This window comes from Tursiops truncatus, chromosome 15, assembly GCF_011762595.2.
Source record: "Tursiops truncatus isolate mTurTru1 chromosome 15, mTurTru1.mat.Y, whole genome shotgun sequence".
NCBI lineage: Eukaryota > Metazoa > Chordata > Mammalia > Artiodactyla > Delphinidae > Tursiops > Tursiops truncatus.
The window spans coordinates 62,622,657-62,640,427 of NC_047048.1; the positions used below are offsets into that span (position 1 = coordinate 62,622,657).

At 43.4% G+C, this 17,771-nt stretch overlaps 1 protein-coding gene across 2 annotated transcripts in view; it reads right to left on the minus strand.

The window, feature by feature from the left end:
- Window positions 1-2,249: 2,249 nt before the first annotated feature.
- The window catches only part of EDEM2 (ER degradation enhancing alpha-mannosidase like protein 2), a 49,610-nt gene continuing 34,088 nt past the window's right edge, over window positions 2,250-17,771 (minus strand). For both annotated transcript variants that reach the window (XM_019950634.3, XM_019950636.3), the window contains 5 exons: window positions 15,720-15,861; window positions 13,957-14,081; window positions 8,021-8,165; window positions 5,104-5,225; window positions 2,250-2,813 (listed from right to left, as the gene is read on the minus strand). In XM_019950634.3, the coding sequence (XP_019806193.1) occupies window positions 2,313-2,813; window positions 5,104-5,225; window positions 8,021-8,165; window positions 13,957-14,081; window positions 15,720-15,861 (1,035 nt within the window). In that variant the 3' untranslated portion in view covers window positions 2,250-2,312. The remainder of the gene's footprint in view (window positions 2,814-5,103; window positions 5,226-8,020; window positions 8,166-13,956; window positions 14,082-15,719; window positions 15,862-17,771) is intronic.

The following is a 17,771-nucleotide window of genomic DNA, read 5'->3' on the forward strand; positions in this document are numbered from 1 at the left end:
AGAAAATCTACAAACAACAAATGCTGGAGAGGGTGTGGAGAAAAGGGAACCCTCTTGCACTGTTGGTGGGAATGTAAATTGATACAGCCACTATGGAGAACAGTATGGAGGTTCCTTAAAAAACTAAAAATAGAATTACCATATGACCCAGCAATCCCACTACTGGGCATATACCCAGAGAAAAACATAATTCAAAAAGACACATGTACCCCAATGTTCATTGCAGCACTATTTACAATAGCCAGGTCATGGAAGCAACCTAAATGTCCATCGACAGAAAAATGGATAAAGAATATGTGGTACATATATACAATGGACTATTACTCAGCCATAAAAAGGAATGAAATTGGGTCATTTGTAGAGACGTGGATGGACCTAGAGACTGTCATACAGAGTGAAGTAAGTCAGAAAGAGAAAAACAAATATTGTATACTAACACATATATGTGGAATCTAGAAAAATGGTATAGATGAACTGCATTGCAAGGCAGAAACAGAGACACAGACGTAGAGAACAAACGTATGGACACCAAGGGGGGAAAGTGGGGGTGGGGTGCGGTGGTGGTGGGATGAATTGGGAGATTGGGATTGACATGTATACACTAATATGTATAAAATAGATAACTAATAAGAACCTGCTACATAAAAAAATAAAATAAAATTCAAAAAAAGAATATATAATCTTTTGTATGTATTCAATAATACATGAACATTAAATGAATATAATGCCAAAACAAACAAACAACCCAATTAAATAATGGAAAGAGAACCTGAATAGACATTTTTCTAAAGAAGACATACAGATAACCAACAAACACATGAAAAGATGCTCACCATCACTGATCATCAGGAAATGCAAATCAAAACACAATGGGATATTACCTCACACCTGTCAGAATGGCTATCATCAAAAAGACAACAAATAACAAGTGTGGGCGAGGATGTGGAGAAAAGGGATCCCCTGTGCACTGTTGGTGGGAATGTAAATTGATGCAGCCACTGTGGAAAACAGTATGGAGATTCCTCAAAAAAATAAAAATAGAACTACCATAAGATCCAGCGATTCCATTTCTGGCATTTATTTGAAATAAACAAAAACACTAATTTGAAAAGATTATGCATGCCTATGTTCATTGCAGCATTACTTACAATAGTCAAGATATGAAAGCAACCTAAATGTCCACCAATAGATGAATGGATAAAGATGTGGTTTGGACGAAGTGAGAGAGTGGCATGGACATATATACACTACCAAATGTAGAATGGATGGCTGGTGGGAAGCAGCTGCATAGCACAGGGAGATCAGCTTGGTGCTTTGTGACCACCTAGAGGGGAGGGATAGGGAGGGTGGGAGGGAGACCCAAGAGGGAGGGGATATGGGAATATGTGTATACGTATGGGTGATTCACTTTGTTGTACAGCAGAAGCTAACGCACCATTGTAGAGCAATTATACTCCAATAAAGATGTTGAAAATAAAAAAGATGTGGTTTGTGTACACACACACACACACACACACACACACACACGTGTGCACACGCAGTGGAATATTTACTCAGCCACAAAAAAGAATGAAATCTTGCCCTCTGTAAAAATATGGATGGACCTAGATGATATTATGTTAAGGGAAGAAAGTCAGAGAAAGACAAATACCATATGATTTCACTTATGTGAAACATAAAAAAACAAAACAAATGAACAAACATAACAAAACAGAAACAAACTCAAACTGGTGGTTGCCAGAGGGGTGGTGGGGTGGGGGGAAGAATGAAATACGTGAGGGAGATTAAGAGGTACAAAATTCCAGTTATAAAATAAATAAGTCACAGGGATGTAATGTACAGCACAGGGAATATAGTCAGTAATACTGTAATAACTTTGTATGGTGACAGATGGTAGCTAGACTTATCGTGGTGATCATTTTGTAATGTATAAAAATATCTAATCACTATGTTGTACACCTGGAACTTATGTAATTTTGTAAGTCAACTATACTTCAAATAAAAAGTAAAAAATGAAAATCCCTCCCCCCCAGAAAAGAACTAACAAATACATTTATAACACCCTCCAGAAAATGGGAACTTTGAAAGGAAGGGAGATTCAATTATCAACCCCTGGAGTCTTTTATGTTTAGCTGTTTCTCCAACTGTATGAGAAAAACAAACTAGATTCGCAATTGTTTTTAGCCATGAACCCTTTCTTTGAATGAAATCTCATGAAATGATCCAATATGTAAAATAGAAAACCATGATCATCAAAAGCAGATTTATTGTTATAGTTTAGTTTCAAAAACAAACAAAGTATCATCCAGTGGTTATGAGGAATCTAGGAAAACCTGTCCCAGTAATGCCAACTTTGAGGTAAAGGGCTGACTAGGGCAGCTGAGAAGTGGGATTTTCTGCTTGGTGGGCTTCTTCTCCCTTGCCCGGTCATAGTTTTCAGGGGAGGACAATGTCCCTGGCCCTGTTGGGGGTTCCCATGGCCCTGAGCTCATAGTTTTTTTCTGAAATCTCGACCTATTCCGTTTGAGAGAGTAGAATTCCCTCATCAGATCTTCTACTTCCCACTGCTCTTCCTTCAGCCTCCGGCAACAGTGCAGGGCGGCGGGGTCAATGGGGTGTGCTTCAGTGTTGAAGATGTAACCCCCGGCCCCCAGGATGCACTCCCCGTAGGGGGTTATCACCGCATCGAAGGTGGAGCCATTGTTGTGGATGAAGTTGGTCGGGTCAAACAGCAGGTAGAGGTATTTCACGGTCTCGGCCAGGAAGAAAGACTCCATGCGGTTGTCAAGCTTGTGGTCTCGCAGATCTTTGATCTGCCACGTGGGGGAGGGAAGCAAGTCAGACCAGCATCACAGTACAGCAGAAAGGGTCAGGGGACCCTGTCAGGCATTCCTGCTCTGCCACTAGGTGACTGCAGGCCTTTGGGCAAATCACTTAACTTTCCAGAACTTTGTCCCTAAAGTATATTTATATCATAAATCTTACCTGTCACTCCTTCACGGAAAACCCTCTGTTGACATCCCATTGCCCACAGACTAAAATCAAAGTCCTTATCGTGGCCTAACAGGTCCTTGGTGATCTGGCTTCTGCTCCCTCCCTGACCTCATCTCTTCCTGCTCTCTCCCTGGTTCTCGCAGGTCCAGCCACATGGCCTTTCTGTTCTGTGAACAAGCACATGCCCAGCCCGGTTCTTTTCATTGGTGTCCTCGCAACCTGGAACACTCCTCCTTCAGATGCCCTCCCACTCTTTCACTTCCTTCAGGTCTCTGCTCAAATGCTACCTCATCAGAATGGTCTTCCCTGGCCCCCCTACATGATACAACAATCTCCTAACCCCTTCACCTTACCCTTTTGTGACTCTAAACATTGATCTAATCATTCCCTTCTTAATGATGCAAAAATGTAGCATCATTTACTTAGCTAATCCTCCCTTGACAGACATTAAGGAGGTTACCAAGTTTTTTGCTCTTATAAACAACTAATAAGGAGTCTTTATGAAGAGAAATTCATACTGAGTTTACAGTCAGGGATGAGTAAGTTTACTTGCTACAAATATTTATTTTAGCTTCTCAGAATTAGCAATACGGGACTTCCCTGGTGGTCCAGTGGTTAAGACTTCACCTTCCAATACAGGGAGTGCAGGTGCGATCCCTGGTCGGGAAGCTAAGATCCCACATGCCTCGCAGCCAAAAAACAGAAGAAATATTGTAACAAATTCAATAAAGACTTTAAAAATGGTTCACATCAAAAACAAATCTTTAAAAAAAAAAAAAAAAAGAATTAGCAATACATTTTCTTAAACGAAACTAATTCTCAGTAGACATCTATTTTACACCAAAAAAATGTGACTAAAACATGGACTTGATGTACCAAGAATTATTATTCTCTTGCCCTGTTTGCCAAAGGCCAAGGAGTCAGTTGCCTGTTCCCATCATTCGCCTTGGAAGGGCTCCAAAACACTTCATTTTCATGGAAATAAGTCAAGAGTTCCTAAGGGCCCAACGGGCTCATCCACTTTGGCTTTTCATAAAATACAACATATTAGAAACTAAAACATATCATTGCTGTATATTTCTCCTACACATATAGGTCTTTTCTTTAAAAACATGTATCTATGTTTTACTTATAGAATATAATCACATTACAACTTTTTGAAAAAGAAGGTTTTTGTTTGTTTTTAATTCCTTACCCTAAAAAAAACCTCTGCAGGCTTTTTGGCAAATAGGCTTCCAGGCTATTTGCTTACACATTTGGTTTTTACATGTCTGTAACCACTGTTTATTTCTGTCTTGCCTGCCTGGGTCCTCTCAGGATGTGACATGGCTCTCATCCTTAACCCTTTCAGTCCATTCCCCACAGAGCAGCCAGAGTGCTCTTTCTAAAATACAAATCAGAGCACGTCACTGCTCTGCTGTAAATGCTCCCAAGGCTTATCATTCCAAGCAGAACAAAAGCCAAACTCTTCCCCACAACTTATACAAAGCCCTGCACAATCTAGCCGCTGCCTACTTCTGGGGCTGTATCTCCTCCCACTTTCCTCCCTGCTCACGCCCTCCAGCCACACTGGCCTTCTTTCTGTCTTCCAGATACACATTCTTTGTTTTTTCTACTAAAATGTCAGCTCAGGGGCTTGGTCTTTCTTCATTGCTATAACCCTCAGCCTAGCACAGCGCCTGGCCCGTGAAAGACGCTCAGTAAATATCTGTGAGACCAGTACAGCTGTTCCATTAAGGATCCCTGGGTTTGCAAATAAGGCTATGGGACTCTGTAATTCCCTTCTAGAATCCATTTTACAAGCCTTTTCGCAAAATGTTTCACAATACTCACCCTTGCCAAGTAGCCTATTCTGACAGCTAAAGGATCTATGAAGCAGGGAGAACGCCAAGGGCATGGAGTCAAGACCCCTGGGAACTAATCCTAGCTCCACCTCTACTAGCTCTGTGACCTTTAGCAAGGCTCTCAGCTTCTGCTCCTCAGTCTCCCCATCTATAAAATAAAGGCATTGCTTATATCTCTAAGGTTCCTTCCAGTGCTAATACTCCAGAGGCTCTTTAGCAGCAGGGGGAGACATTTCCCAATTCTTGGGCCCGTGGAAACACTTACTGTGGCAAATCCACATTCCACCTTGCTGATTTTTTCGATGGATTCCACAGCATCTCTTCCGAGTTCTAAGAGGGTGGGGTCCCCCGTGGCACGGTAGAGGTACATGGCGCTCTCAATGAGTTCTGCAAAGTTCAAAGTAGACCTTCCTTCACCCAGTGGCTGGGCAGAGAAGGCTTGGGGACTGCCTGGGCCAGTGAGAGATTCCTTCTCTCCACACCATGTCCACAGGGTCCAACTAGGGGGAACATGGGACAACTCACTCAATACTGAATCTTCAGAGCCAATATACCCAGTCTGAAGCTTAGTGGACTTAGTGGACCATGGAATCCCATCCCAAGGGAGAGACAGGCAGCCAGGTTCTGGGATAGGGAAGGTGGCAGAGGCGGCTGCCTATCTCCCAATATCTGTTCCCTCCTTCTTCCTTAGTAACAGAAGAGCTAACTTTATCCAAGCACATGGACGCCTAGACTAACAACTATTCCCAGCAGGCAGGTGTGGGATTAAGGTCCCTGCCACCAAAGACAGTCATGTAAGACCAGAGAAATAAATTTCTATTTTATCTAAGCTACTACTTTGTATCTGTCACTTACAGCCTAACCTAATCCTAAAACTTAAAAGAGTACGAGCCTGTCATTACAAGGCCCTTTCCAAGATGCGATAGGCCAAAAGATAAAGGTTAAGATACTCAAGAATCAACTTTCAATCTAACAAAGATGCAGCCATCAGTTCTCTGTGCCCAGAACAAGGCAACAGTCTTGCCCTGTTCTACACCACAACTGGAATTTGACGTTCACACATGGGCCCCATCATAAGATGAATATTCGCCAACTAGTCAACAGGAACTGGACCAGATGGGAATATTTATTCCAGAGAAAAGAAAACTTAGCAAAATGTGTTTGTTGCTTTCAGATATCTAGAGAGCTGTTATGGAAAAGATTTGATTTCTAGGGTGGGCCCAGTAGGCAAAAGCTACAGCTCAACAGACTTTCCTACTTCTTCACCTCTTTTTTCTCAGAGAGGAAAGAACACCTCTCCCCTCCCTATACCAACGTCTCCTCCTGATGTTCTACATCCCGTTTCCTCCTAGCCCTTGATCAGTACTTTTCCCCCTTTTGATTTTTTACTGCAAACTCCATTACTTATTTTTGGAGAAAAGATCGCTGCCTATCTCTCCAGTTTTCTCCTACTTCTCTCTCTGTTTACCCCACAGGCCTCTAGACACTGGCTAATCTAATCACTCATATTCTAAGCAAAGATTGGGGCACATTTACTGGTAGATGAACACACTGTGTGTGTTCAAAGACAGAAAAGATGGTGTCCTCATCGGAAGCCTCTCCTTATGCTTCTCACAGCTGGCTGACTCAGTATACTTAGTAAACAAGATACTCAAGTATCTTGTTCCTTGTTTTCTCTTCCTCACACATGGGCCTGTGTATGCTAGTAAAGGCTTTAATTTCCTGTATATCTAGCCAACTCTCTAGAAGAGGGTGACAGCCCAAGGTTTAGATTTGGACTTAGGTGGAGGTTAAGCCCTTCAGAGGCTTTTAGGCTAGGTTCTGTGCTCCAGCACTGCTGATCGGATACATGCACCAGAGCGTCAGGGACTGGCCAATCTAATCATAGAATAGTACCTTATCTCCCATTTGCTATTGTTTTGGGATAGGAAGGGTGACTGGTCTAAGACATTTCTGGATTCCTGGCTGTGGTACCTTGCTTTCCACTGAGCATTCCTGCAAACAAAACATGTTGCCTCCTTAAGTAGTGAGCCCCCTGTCACTGGTGGTAATCAAACAAAGATGAGATAACCACTTGACAGGGCTATTGCAGGGGGATTTCGATTAGAAGACCTCTCAGTTTCCCTCTAACCTTGAGAATGCACATGTCTAAGTCTTACATTTAGTCCCAATCTCTGTCTTCATTTTATCTATTGGTAACATGGGATCCAATACCATCTGAGTATTTTCTCTTTAAAAAAAAAAAATGCCATGAGAATAAATGCATGAGAAATACTAAAAACAGCAGCCTCTAAGGAGTCAAAAGTGACTAATTTGCTGCTTCCAGTTGCTGCTTTACTCCCGCTTCTGGTCCCCCTCCAAGACTCCTACAGCAATCACTTAGAGGACTACAGGGTTAGAGGAGGAAGGAAGTGGAGCCGAGGATGGCAGGATGGGCAGAACCCATTAGAAGGCCCATCCCACAGCTAAAAGGCATTCAGGTAGGAAGAGTCTAAAACAATGGGAATGTAACCTATTTTAGGGGGGAGGGGAGATGACTGTGTGCTGACTCAGCTTCCTTCCTCTGTCCCCCTTTCCCTTCCTCTCCTCACAATGTTTAACTTTCCTTCAGTGAGTCATAAGATCGGATCTGGAAAGGAACTTAGAAGAGTTCTCAAGTGTGTTGTCTCTTTCTTCTCTACATCTTGACTGCTGACCTGCAAGTGGGGAGGTGGACGAGAAGAGATGATTCACTCCTAAAGTCCATTCCAAAGTTCTAACGTTCCATAGATGCACAACTTATCTGACCTGACCCACTGACTTAACGAAGTGTGCCTCCACATCTGAAATCCCAATGGCAAGAACTCAAAAGGCGTCAGCCTGGCTTTTTCCATCTCACTTGCTTGTCTGGGTTTGAAAGAGCATAAGATGTAATTAGGAGACCTGGGTTCCAGTCCTAGCTCCTATACTTAACAGCCTTGGGCAAGCCATTTCAACCCACTAGGCTTCCGTCTCCTTCTCTGAAAATAAGGGGGATAAATAATTCCTAGAAGGAAAACCATCCAGAGCCACTGGAAGAAGCAGATGGGAAAAAAATGAAGCTGTGAGCACTTGTGAGGCATGAAGCCTCATAGATATGCGAGGGGTTGGGGTTCTGAGAATCAGAGCCTGTGGGCTGGCAGTAGGCCAGAGATGCTGCTTACCCGGTCGAAGCGGGTAACCCTCTCGCTTCTCCACTGTATATCCCTGAGGAATGTTGTAGAATTCCGGGAGCCCCCCAAACTGCTTCCAGACGGTGTAGTAGTTGAGGAAGGTCCTCATGGCATTGTCAATGTCCCCAATGAGGGTCTGTAGGAGAGAAGTGGTTGTCAGGCAAGCAGCCACCAGGCAGGAAACCCACATACAAAACCCCACACACGGGCTTCCCTGGTGGCACAGTGGTTGAGAGTCCGCCTGCCGATGCAGGGGACGCGGGTTCGTGCCCCAGTCCGGGAAGATCCCACATGCCACGGAGTGGCTGGGCCCGTGAGCCATGGCCGCTGAGCCTGCGCGTCAGGAACCTGTGCTCCGCAACGGAAGAGGCCACAACAGTGAGAGGCCCGCGTACCGCAAATAAAAAAACAAAACAAAAACAAAAACAAAACCCCACACACAACCTCAGGGAAAAGAGGAAGCGAAGGCTTTGGAGCCAAAAAGACCTGTGCTCAAACCCAGAGTCGGCCATTTACTCAGTGTGCTGCCTCAAACCAGACACTTAACTTCTCTGAGCCTCGTCTCTAACATGCAAAATACAACGTATATTTTACATTGTTGTGAGGGACAGAGGCTGTATACAATGTCCCTGCCTACCAGTACGTGCTCAGTCAATACTGGCTACTAACTGCTTTTAAGTAGGTAAGTCAGCCATCTGATTCAAAATTCTAAGAATAAGAAAAAGATTGATTGTACTTAATCTCACTCACACCCTACCCCCCAGCAAATAACCATTTTGCATTAGTTTGTAAACATAAGCAAAGATGTATGAGTATGTATTATTTCCCCCACATTAAATACGGCTTATTAAATATACTTTTCTGTAGCTTCCTTTATTCATTTAACAATACATCTCAATTTTTCCATGTAAGTACATAAAGCACTCCCTCCTCCTATTTATACAGTTGCATAGTATTCCATTGCTTGGACCACAATTTAATTAGTTCCCTATTGATAGCTAGTTGGCTTGGTTCCAATCTTTTGCTACTTGCTACAATAATCAATGCTGCAATAAATAACCGCATACATATGTCACCTCAAACATATGTGAAGCGTGTCTGTAAGACACATTTCCAGAGTTGGGATTGCTGAATCTGAGACTATATGCACTTGTAATTTTACTAGGTGCTTCTATGTAGCTATTCGTATTACTGTAAGCTCACAGGGAAACAGCTGACCTTCTTGACATCTCCACTGGATGTCTCAAGGATAGAACAAACTTGACAGTTTCCAAACAAAACTATCGGTCCCTTCACTCTCCCGCAAAGCTGCCTCCCTCCTCTCACCTCTCTCCCTTTTCAGTAAACGGCACCACCTTCCACTGATTCCACTCTGGCCAGATACCTGCTGGCCATCCTTGACTCCTCCCTCTTCCCCCACTCCCACATCCATTCCATCAGCAACTCCTATCAATTCTCTCTCTCTAAAACATCAAGAGTTTTCTCTTTATCTCCAGAGCCACCACCTGTTCACCTGCATCTTGCACTGGGATGACCTCAAAGGCCTCCTCACTGGTCCTACCACTTGTCTTCTCCAGTCCACTCTTCCCAAGGCAGCCAGAGTAACTGTCTTACTCAGTGGCTTTCCACAGGCTCAGTTTAAGGTCAAGACACCTCACCATGGCCCTCAAGGCCCTGAGCAATCTGGCCACTGCTGACTTTCCATTGACTGATCTTTCCCTTCCCTGGACTGTGGCCATGCTGCTTTTGTCTCTGATAAACACCCAACTCTTTCCTGCCTCGGGACCTTCACACATCATGTTTCCTCTGCCTGGAACATCGTCCCCCACCCCAGTTTTCACATATCAGCTTGAGCATCACCACTTCTGAGAGGCCTTCTTATCTAAAGTAAGTCCCCATCCAATAGTCTCTCTTTTAGCCTCTAATTTGTTTCCTTCATTGCAACTTATTATTTTATGAATATGTCTAAGTTTTTCTTTGTGTCTCACCCTCTATAAAGTTCACGAGGACAGAGCCTGGAATACAGCAGGCACTCAAATATTTGTTGAGTAAATGAACAAATTTAATGTCTATAAGCCTCCTTTCTTCATCTATGAAACATCGTTTACCTCGGCATGTTGTGATGATTCTGTGTAAAATGCCCAGCACATAAATCATTCTTTCATAAATATTTATCACCTCTATGTGCCAGACAGACTGTCAGCTAAATGTTAGCTATTAGTGTTATTATAACCTCATAGAGAAATAACCCCAGGACTCGTTCTTAAAGCAGGAAAAGTGCCACACACAAAGCACACAAATCCTATACAAAGATGGCAAAGTGTGGTATATACATACAAAGGAATATTACTCAGCCTTAAAAAAGAAGGAAATTCTGACACATGCTACAAGCATGAACCTTGAGGGACATTATGCTAAATGAAATAAGCCAGCCACAAGAAAACAAATACTGTATGATTCCACTGATATGAGATACCTGGAGCAGTCAAAATCATAAAGACACAAAACATAATGGTGGTATGACCCAGCAATCCCACTGCTGGGCACATACCCTGAGAAAACCATAATTCAAAATGAGTCATGTACCACAATGTTCACTGCAGCACTATTTACAATAGCCAGGACATGGAAGCAACCTAAGTGTCCATCCACAGACGAATGGATAAAGAAGATGTGGCACATATATACAATGGAATATTACTCAGCCATAAAAAGAAACGAAATTGAGTTATGTGTAAGGAGGTGGATGGACCTAGAGACTGTCATACAGAGCGAAGTAAGTCAGAAAGAGAAAAACAAATACCATATGCTAACACATATATGTGGAATCTTAAAAAAAAAAAAAAAAAAAAAGGTTCTGAAGAACCCAGGGGCAGGACAGGAATAAAGACGCAGACGTAGAGAATGGACCTGAGGATACGGGGAGGGGGAAGGGTAAGCTGGGACGAAGTGAGAGAGTGGCGTGGACATATGTACACTTCCAAATGTAAAACAGATAGCTAGTGGGAAGCTGCTGCATAGCACAGGGAGATCAGCTCGGTGCTTTGTGACCACCTAGAGGGGTGGGATAGGGAGGGTGGGAGGCAGACGCAAGAGGGAGGGGATATGGGGATATATGTATATATATAACTGATTCACTCTGTTATAAAGCAGAAACTAACACACCACTGTAAAGCAATTATACTCCAATAAAGATGTTAAACAAAATAATAATGATGGTTGTCAGGGGCTAGGAGAGGACAGAATGGGGAGTTATTGTTTCAAAGGTATAGAATTTCAGTCTTACAAGGTGAAGAGAGTTATGGGGATGGATGGTGGTGACAGCTGCACAACATGAATATAAATACCACTGAACTGTGCACTCAAAATGGTTACCACGGTAAATTTTATGTTATGTGTATTTTACCACAATTTAAAAAAAGAAAAAAATACAATCATTTATTTTTTCTTCCATTACTGGGCATTTGGACCATTTCTAGTTTTTCTTTGTCATGAACTTTGCTGCTGGGAATATCCATGTACAGGTTGCATCTTTCCCTGGTCAATTATTTTCTTGAGGAACATGCATAGAAATAGAATCATGCAAAGTCAAAGGGTGTGATCAGTTGTATGGCTGGGTGGTACAAGCAGGTTTTCCAAGAGGAATGTAGTCACAAATAGTTGTAAGGAAATAGATTGCCTGATCCTTAATTTTCCTAAAATGGATCTGCCTGAAAAGATGCTTACAACACAAAGGCAGGCTACCCATTCTATCTCTTCCACAACTGTCCTACCATCTTATAAAAGCAAGGTGTACCCACCAACAATCTCCAGCCTTACTGCGGAACACTGTCCTTGGATATAAAAATGTCCTGAGCACTGAACTAGGTTAAATTTAAAATATTAGTGTAGGTGTTGAGAAAAATGAATGGCTCTAACCACTGGGTAACAAATCCTTCTGCAAATCAGACAGCTTTCAATTCTTTGCCTTCAAAAAATTGAAAGAGGAACTGGTCAAGTTGTCAGCAGAGACATCATTAAAAATAATTTTTGATGACAGATCATTTGTGATTTTTTTTAACCATATAAAGAGTGAACCATAAAATACTGCCACATTTGCAGGTCAAAAATGGTTGATGCTGGCAATTTTATATGGTTCAATCTATTAACTCAATGATTTCAAAGAACTGAATGATATTACAATATCAAACTCCTTCCATCTCCATCTACTTATTTATGTGCATAGGCTCCGCGGCACTTACATCTAAAAAAATGAAAAGCAGGAATAAAACTGATGCTTAACAGTGCTCTGTTTTAGCAACATGTATTATTCATGCACAAACACATGAACTACTTAAAAACTTTAAAAAGCCCCAAAAATCTCATTAAGAAATGCACTTCCAATAAATTACTTCCAGGTTTATAATCATCCAAAATTGTAAGCTATATATGTTGTTTTAATCAGTTACATACTAATGATAACTAAATCCAGAAGAAAACAAATGTAATACTCAGAGCTTATGATCACGGGAAATTTAAAAACATTTTAAATTTCTATGTATGAACAAATTTTGTCACAGAGAAATATGATACGGTGAACAATAAAATGCTTTCAGCATAAAATATAATAATTAGGATAAAATCCTGTTGGAGTGGTAGAATGGAAATATGAGTTGGAGGAGAAAAAGGAATGGTATGCAACTATTTAAACTCATAAGATTAAAAACATGCATGGGGCTCTATAATTTTTCAAAATTCTTTTAGGGGACACTCAGCTAAATTTGAAGATCTTAGAAGAGTTGAACCAATATTTAATGTTATCAACAAGTTCTCTCTGAGCTTCTTTCCCCATCTATAAAATGAGAGGGTTGGCTAAAAGTATATAATGGGGAACAAGTTAAATGAATGACAATATATCTATTCCATGGAATATATGCAACTGTTTAAAAAAGTAAAATTGATCTTTATGCATCAATAAAGAATGATCTCCAAGATACATTCAGTGAAAAAGAATAAAAATGTTCCTACTTACGTAAAGAAAAAAGGGTGCTATAAATACGCATATACCTATGTACATGGATTTCTGGAAAGAGGTACAGAAAACTGACAACAAGGGCTGGATTGGGGAGAGAATCTGAGGGTGGGGGCTTGAGACTTATCATTGTATTCCTTGTTGTGCTTTAAAAATTTACCACCAGGCTTCCCTGGTGGCGCAGTGGCTGAGAGTCCGCCTGCCGATGCAGGGGACACGGGTTCGTGCCCCGGTCCGGGAGGATCCCACATGCCGCGGAGCGGCTGGGCCCGTGAGCCATGGCTGCTGAGCCTGCACGTCTGGAGCCTGTGCTCCGCAACGGGGGAGGCCACGGCAGTGAGAGGCCCGCGTACCGCAAAAAAAAAAAAAAAGAAAAGAAAAATTTACCACCATCTACATGTTACTGCCTTTTCTTAATTTCTTAAGATTAAAAAGAAGTTGTTTATAAAAATATTAAAAATATTTTAGGACACATAGGGGCTGGATTAGATGGGCTCTAAGATCCCTTCCAGCTGCAACTCTTATCAGACCACGTAATGGACACACATAATGATGGCAGACAGAGCAGTCCCAGATGCTGTCACGCCCTTTCCTAGGCCCGCTGTCAAGAATGAGGATACGTGACAGAAATGTCCAGTGGAGAAATGGTCATTGCCAATGGCTATTACCGCCCTTTCTACTTTAAGTGGTACAACATTCCACAGAAAGCTGGAAGTTCAGTTCCTGACACCTTAAAGGTCCCCTTGGAAAATTCAGTTTGGCAGAACTTTAAATCTGTCTCACTCTAAGCCCCTCTCCCATCCCCAATCCACCCCTCCAAAAAAAAGTGCTCAAGCACTTTTTTGACTCATACATTAGAATGAGCTTGCTTTGCCGGTTCCATAGAAAAAGGACCACCCTCTCTGATCGTTCCTACCTGAAGACCAGGCCAGTAGGCCTCCAGAGACTGGAAGACTGGCATGGACACAGTCCCCTTGTACATCTGCACCCACAGGTACCAGTCATCGAAGCGGGTGTAATTCCGAATGGCTTTGTTATATTCTGCAGAGGAGATAAGATGATGGACACATCAGTGATGAGGGACACAAAAAGCAGGCTTTGGCAACAGAAGGATGGACTTAAACATTTGCAAGACCCTAGGGTGGCCCAGCCTCAAAGCAGACTAGGATGCAAGGAGGCACAGAGGAAGGAGCATGGGTTCTGGAGGCAAACTTCCAGGCTCAAATTCCAGCTCCAGCTTTACCACTTGTTAGCTGTGACCTCGGGCAAGTTTTTTCCTCGTAAGCCTCAGTCTTATTATCTGTAAAGTGAGGAGAGTAATGTTATATACCTCATGGGACTGTGCAGTCATTTATTCACTCAACAATATTCACTGAGTGCCTACCGGGTGCCAGGCACCTGGGGGGTGGCAAATAAGACAAAGTCCAGCCCTCAGGGAGCTGGCGTTCTAGTGGGAACTTGAACTTATAACTCCCCCTAGACTGTAAATCTATGAGAGCTAGGACTTTGTTTTGTTGATTGCAGAATCCCCAACATGAAGATAGTACATAATAAATATGCACAATAAGCATTATCTGAATGAACAAAGTACCAAAAACATGCAAATAAATAAGACAATCTCAAACAGTGTTGTACGGATGAAATGAAATAGTCCATGTTCAGTGCTTGGCACAAAACTTAACACATCAATGGTACTCAGTAAATATTTGCTGAATAAATGAATGGTAGCTATAATTATTATTAGGTGCCCAACAATTCCTCAGTATCATTACTACTAGTGTCTAAGGGCCTGAAGGGTAAACTGCTTTTATTCAACAGGCATTAATCTACAGCTACCTCCTGCAAAGCACTGTGGGGAGTACAGAAGTATAAGGCCTGGATGCTGCACTCAGTTAGAAGAGCTATAACTGTGATGATAGCTGACTGCAAAAATGATGCCGGGCTTCCCTGGTGGCGCGGTGGCTAAGAATCCGCCTGCCAATGCAGGGGACACGGGTTCGAGCTCTGGTCTGGGAAGATCCCACATGCCGCGGAGCAACTAAGCTCATGCACCACAACTACTGAGCCTGCGCTCTAGAGCCCGCGAGCCACAACTACTGAGCCCACGTGCCACAACTACTGAAGCACGCATGCCTAGAGCCCGTGCTCCGCAACAAGAGAAGCCACTGCAATGAGAAGCCCGTGCACCGCAACGAATAGTAGCCCCGGCTCGTCACAACTAGAGAAAGCCTGCGCGAAGCAACGAAAACCCAACGTGGCCAAAATAAATTAATAAATTTATATATTAAAAAAAAAAAAAGATTCTGAAGGCCCTAAATTCTGAGGAAGAATCAAGCTATTTTCTGGGCAAAGTGACATTTAAGCTGGGCCTTAACGGGTGGACAGAATTTGGACACATAAAGGCAGGAAAAAAGGTATTTTAGGCAAAGGAAACACCATGTGCAATGGCCAGGAAATAAAAATCCAGGGCTGCATGTAGAGAAGCCAGCATGGTTCAGTTGGCTCTTGCAGGAAGGCATGAAAAGGTGTAGTGGCCTCAAGCGGGCAGTGTAAGTCCATGGTGCTTTTGAATGCAGAGCTGATTCTGTAGGCACTTGGGAGCAACTGAAAGTTTATAAATAAACTACATGTCAATAGGGAAAACCATGGGGAAAAGCCCCCTTACCCTGCCCTTTTTACCTAGGAACATGGCCATGAGCTTCTTATCCTGAAGCAGGATGGCTCCTTTCACCAGGTACTCAAAGTAGGAGTCCACGCCAGCCCCAATGCCCGCGTCCTGGGCCACCCACTTGCCAGTGAGCACATCGATGTGGTTGCCGACCTAGGAGAGAGACATGTGGTGTCAAAGGAGGGCCCAAGACCAAACAAGGATGTCCCCACACCCCTGACTGTCCCGTGAGATACAAGGCAGGCACCCCAGTGCTTCTTGGGAGACATGCAGGCTATCGGGGTACAGGGTTGGGGGGCAAGGCTGGATCATGGCCAGCTCTCTTGCATATATGTACAGTGGAGACACATCTCATGCACGTTTAGGAGGACTTAATTATACACACTGGTCAAAAACTGAAAAAAGAACAATGACTTGGAGTGTTCATGCCCTGTCTAGAGTGAGTGTGAGCTGGGAGATGAGAACGTGCTGTTCCCACACTCTGTCTCAGACTTCTCAGCCTGAGAATCTGCATGCGATTCCAGTGTCTAAAGACATAAGATATACTTTCCGTATTTCCATAAATCAACTTGGGAAGGACATCCAAGAAACTGATAGAGTAGTTGCTTGTAAGGAGAGGAACTGGGTAGCTGGAGGACGGGTCACAGATGTCACTGCGTACTTTTTTGTATCCTTTGACTTGTGAACCATTTAAAAATAAATTTTAAAGATTTAAATGAAGAGATATGTTGTCCATATAACTTAGACCCCGATGGAAGCTGATAACTTCACTTGGTACTCATTCAAAGAAACAGCTAATTGTCCTGTGTTAGTTTGGGCAGAGCCCCAGCAAGGAAGCCAGGAAGTAGTTGATTTGGACGGTGAGTCCCTGGAAACTCTGGAAGAGGAGGGGAAAAGTGAGGCAGGGCAGGGAGGCAGCCCTAAAGGGTGTGCTGTCAGGCAAGTTACCACCATGGGAAACGGAGCTCCATCCCACCGGGCAGCTCTGGGAGTCAGTGTAGAGCACGAGCCTCAGCATGGTCCCACCCGAGGGCCGGGGAACAAGGGTGATTGTCCATAAACTCCCATCAGTATCAGCCACTGGTTGAGAACTGCTCTGGGGTAGCATTTAAGACCTGGCGTTTCCAGCCAAGTGCAAGCAGAGCAGGATCCAGGCACCAGAAAAGGCCCGTAGCCAAAGAGACATGGGTGACGGCAACTGGAAGACAGGCCAGTGTGCACGGAAATGATAAAGGGCTGAGAGGATGTGGGCAGGTGTGGTCACGGAGTCACTATGGCTCCCGAGCTGGAGAAAAAACTGCCTGTGTTGGACACTAAGGGGGTTACTCTAGTTCTCCAGAGTGGCACCTTCTTAAGGGACTGTCAAGGAGTCCTCACACAAGTTTCACTTTTCAAGCTGACTTAGAACCAGACTTTGCATAAAACGTGCCTCCACCTGAATCACTTTCGGACAACACAGTCTTTATAAGTCATAATGACTCAGCAAGGAGGTATTAATCCATCCATATTATTGCTGAAGTAACTGTGGATCAGAAAGGTTGAGTGACTTGGCCAGGGTCACACAGTTTCAACATAGTAAGGCTGGGGCTCAGTCTCAGTTCTGACTAAATCTAGTGCTATTTCCTGGACAGCTTTGGCTCAATTACTGTTAGTTTCACTGGATCATCTAGTTTAGGAGCCGAAACCGACCTTAAATTTCCATAGGTGGGCTTCCCTGGTGGCGCAGTGGTTGGGAGTCTGCCTGCCGGTGCAGGGGGCACGGGTTCGGGCCCTGGTCTGGGAGGATCCCGCGAGCCGCGGAGCGACTAGGCCCGTGAGCCACAACTACTGAGCCTGCGCGTCTGGAGCCTGTGCTCCGCGACGAGAGAGGCCACGACAGTGAGAGGCCCGTGCACCGCGATGAAGAGTGGCTCCCGCTCGCCACAACTAGAGAAAGCCCTCGCACAGAAACGAAGACCCAACACAGCCAAAAATAAATAAATAAATTTATTAAAAAAAAAAAAAAGAAAGATACCTTTTAAAAAAAAAAAAAAAAAAAAAAAAAAATTTCCATAGGTGAGTAG